Source organism: Gavialis gangeticus, unplaced genomic scaffold (assembly GCF_001723915.1).
Source record: "Gavialis gangeticus isolate Ggan-Ray unplaced genomic scaffold, GavGan_comp1, whole genome shotgun sequence".
Taxonomy (NCBI): Eukaryota; Metazoa; Chordata; order Crocodylia; family Gavialidae; genus Gavialis; species Gavialis gangeticus.
Window position 1 is genome coordinate 88,912,932 of NW_017729031.1, and position 3,662 is coordinate 88,916,593.

At 42.8% G+C, this 3,662-nt stretch overlaps 1 protein-coding gene across 5 annotated transcripts in view; it reads right to left on the reverse strand.

Moving 5' to 3' along the window:
- The window catches only part of AGAP1 (ArfGAP with GTPase domain, ankyrin repeat and PH domain 1), a 679,540-nt gene extending 675,909 nt beyond the window's left edge, over nucleotides 1–3,631 (reverse strand). For 4 of the 5 annotated variants that reach the window (XM_019523354.1, XM_019523357.1, XM_019523355.1 and 1 more), the window contains exon 1: nucleotides 3,428–3,631. In XM_019523354.1, coding sequence (XP_019378899.1) covers nucleotides 3,428–3,590 — 163 coding nt within the window. In that variant the 5' untranslated portion in view covers nucleotides 3,591–3,631. The remainder of the gene's footprint in view (nucleotides 1–3,427) is intronic. The other variant, XM_019523356.1, reaches the window with a different exon arrangement.
- Nucleotides 3,632–3,662: the final 31 nt, after the last annotated feature.

Below are 3,662 nucleotides of genomic sequence, written 5' to 3' on the forward strand. Positions count from 1 at the left end.
AAAAAAAAAAAAAAAAAAAAAAAAAAAAAAAAAATATCACTAAATTAATTCCTACAAAATTGACTTTAACACACCATCTTCTCAAACACCCAACATAAATTAATTTTTCAGCTTCTATTTTTAAGCCTAGACCAGGACTCAACAGCTTCTAGCCCACAGGCCAGATACAGCCCATGAAGCAATTTCAGCTGGCCTGCAAAACCCAGACATTGGATATCATTTACAATCGGCAGAAACAACAAAAGGAGTGGTGTCCTGGTTAGAAGTGTAGGCCTGCCTTTGGAGCAAACTGCACTAATTTGGCCCAAAGGTTGCCTACTCCTGGCCTAGAACCAACAACAAGTAAAGCATAAGTATTCATATTCCTTCTTTAAAGTTTATCTTACATAGAAAATGTGCCATGTTTTGTTTCAAGGTATTTAAGGTACTTAACAACATGATTGTTCCTGGCAAAACACAGAAATACCATATTCTTCAGTTACTCTTCTTTGGTATGAGATATTTAAGCAGTAGCAAGAGGTTTATTAAAATCAAACGCAACGCTCAGGTTAGAACTTGCAATTATAAATTTTCCTTGACTACTTAATATAAAAGGAAGACTGATTTGGTGGCCAAGTTTAAACAGAAGCACAAAGTGTGTTTAAGGGTCCACCCCGCTCCAACCACCCGCCAACCAAACAGGCTAGCAATCCAAACTCTGAAACACCTGAAAGTGAAACCAACTACCTGGATTTTCATAAACCAAGAAAAGAACACCTGTGTTGAACCATCAGCGGCAACCAGAATGTTTCTAGCATGTTCCCATGCCACTTGGCTTGAAAACAAGCATAGAAATCTTAAAATGTACTGTGCACGCTTATCTGGCTTTATTAGTTAATCCCATTTCTGTGCAGAACCAACCTCAACTTAAAGGTCAAACAAACATAAAAAGCAATTGTTACAGCTGAAAGCTCTATATCAGTGTGGACTCAGCTGTAGCTGGAAATATTTCCCCAGTTTGTATTCACATATAACATCCAAATTACTAAAATAAAAGTTTTTAGATAACAGCATTTTTAATGAAGAAGGTGATTCAGTACTTGATATTCCCTACTCAAGTGTCATCTCTCAGAAGGATGTAGCAGTATTTTCAATTCATTAAAATTAAGCTTTCAATCGGTTTTAAAGTTTCTAATTCCAAATCCATTTTAATCTGTCTCTATCAGATCCCTTAAAGCATCATGTGCAAGTATTTCAGCTATTATATATACTCATCTCTGTAGTACCAAATACTGGCCAAGACAAGTAGGCAGAAGCATGTTCTTTTCTAGCAACTTTTTTTAATGTTCTGCTTAATGAAATTGTGCCAGAAATTTATCCCACCAGGCTATCTGCACATATTAGCAGTTGTATGAAGTATCGGGGTCTAACTACATACCAGCAACAGCAAGTTTACACCAACCTTTCCTCTTTTCCCCAATGAAATACGGACGACATGCAAGGTAATTTTAAAAGCCACTTTCTATGAGGTCTCGTTAGCTGTAAAGCAACACTTCTTAATTACCACTTAGTTCATTACAAGTCTGAGAACAATGTCTTTTAACTAAAAGAATTTGACCTAAGATGCCCAAGTACATTATTTGTACACACTTTAGGAAATTATAAAACAAATGATCTGACCAATTGTTGCCAAAAACATCAACATGTTTAAAGCGATGGTAGCAAATGTACTCAACTAATCTAGGTTCAAATAAATGGTCATGTTTAATACTCTGTTACTATTTAAGCATTAAGAAATGGGAAACAGTCATAGTTCCTTTTCTATTAAAAGGAAGATTTCTTGTGAGTCACATACAGTATGCCAGTTCCCTGACTCACAGTCCAAAGAGTAAAGAGCATCATTATACTCCGAAAAAATTTTACTCATCATCTAGAACCAGCTCTCCAATTTTATTCATAGTCCTGTCACATCAAAGTTTTATTAGAAGCCATAATGATTTTCATATGAACTGAGCAAGAAATAAGCAATGCAGAAGACCAATAAATGAGAACATAAATCTACACTCTACAGGTATATGTGGCTAACACTGTTTAACATTCCCTCTAGATGTGTCAACAAATCAAAAAGAAAAGGATGCAACTTAGCAAGCCTCTTAACCAAAAATACCTCACGATTTGAAATATGCCCATGTATTATTTTGCCTAAAGCAACAATTAAAAAATTGCTTTTTATAAAAATATTTAGCCTCCATGAAGAATACTAGTTATATGAAGGCTATATGTACACCAAACCAACAAGCACACAAACAAGCAAACAAAACAGTCTATTTCCTATCCCTAGGGAGAAAAATACTGGCAGTACTGAGAAGTGAAGCAGTTGTGCTTGTGTTATGATCTTCCTACGAGTTTCCATTCTATTCAGTGAATGAAGAGAGCAAGAGACCAAATGTATGCACTCAGAAAAGAAACAACCAAGTGGACAACCCCATGCCATTATTTCAAATTAAGTGACAAGAACCGCACACCATTATGTCACAACCCAGTTGTTGAGAAATACTGGTTTCCTATAAAGTCACTAGATCAAACAATGTCAAAATGATAGACGCTATCAGATGCAATGATTTGCTACTCAAATCACCTACCTATGTAACATTACAGACAATCATTTATAACTGTGTTTTCAATACTCTTCCAAGGAGTCTTCTTCAACAGCATCTACTCTTACAGTTTTTTTTTCTTTTAGAGGTTTGTAAGGACGAAAAAATTCTCCACCAAAAGAACACTTTTTCGCTAGCTGTCAGTTCCCCGTTTAATCAGTCACACCGTCAACCTAAATGCCTTTCAGATTCAGCTGCAGAGCATAACACCAAGGAAAACTTCAGGCCCCAGCTCAGAGAGCTCCCAAGAGTTAAACACTTAGTTAAAACTGTTCCCGCTACCAGGGGACAACTGTTCCACATTGGCTAGGAGATTATGCTTCACCTTTATCCACAGTTTCTTAATGCCACTTAGAAGTGCATTTTCCTTCATGCTTTCCTGGGCTGTTGCCTGGCCCCACAGCTCTTCCCACCCCAGGCCTGCTGCCCCAGCTCTGCCTGACCCCTCCAGGTCTGTCCACCCCAGGGGCCCGCTGCCCACACCCCCCAGCTCTACCTGGGCCCCCCAGCTCTGCCCGCCAAGGGAGCCTGCTGCCTGCACCCTCCAGCTCTGAGGGCCAGCAAGAATGGAGCCCCTCTTCCCCCCCCGTGCACAGCCCGGGAGCCTGCAGCCGGCTCGTGCTCGCACCCTTACACCTGGGACCCGACCCCAGCCCTCGAGGGCATCGCTTGAACCCCAGCGAGCCCGCCGGCTCCTGCGAGGGCCCTGCCGAGCACGTGGCCCGAGCAGCGCCCGGACAGAGGCGGCGGCCGGCGGCGCGGAAGAGGGGCCTCCCCCCAGGCCCCCGCACCTTCGATGGCGATGACGTGCTCGCGGATCTGGCCCTGCAGCGCCGGCTCCTCCACGCGCTCCAGCAGCTCGTAGATGGAGTAGATGTTGGGGTGCACGGACTCGAAGCGCTGGATCTCGGCGCGGATGGCTGCCGAGTTGGCCAGCTGCTGCTGATAGTTCATGGTGCGGCCGCTCCCGCCGGCCCGGCCCGGCCCGGCCCCTCCTCCGCCCCGCCCCGCTCACTGCATGGCGGC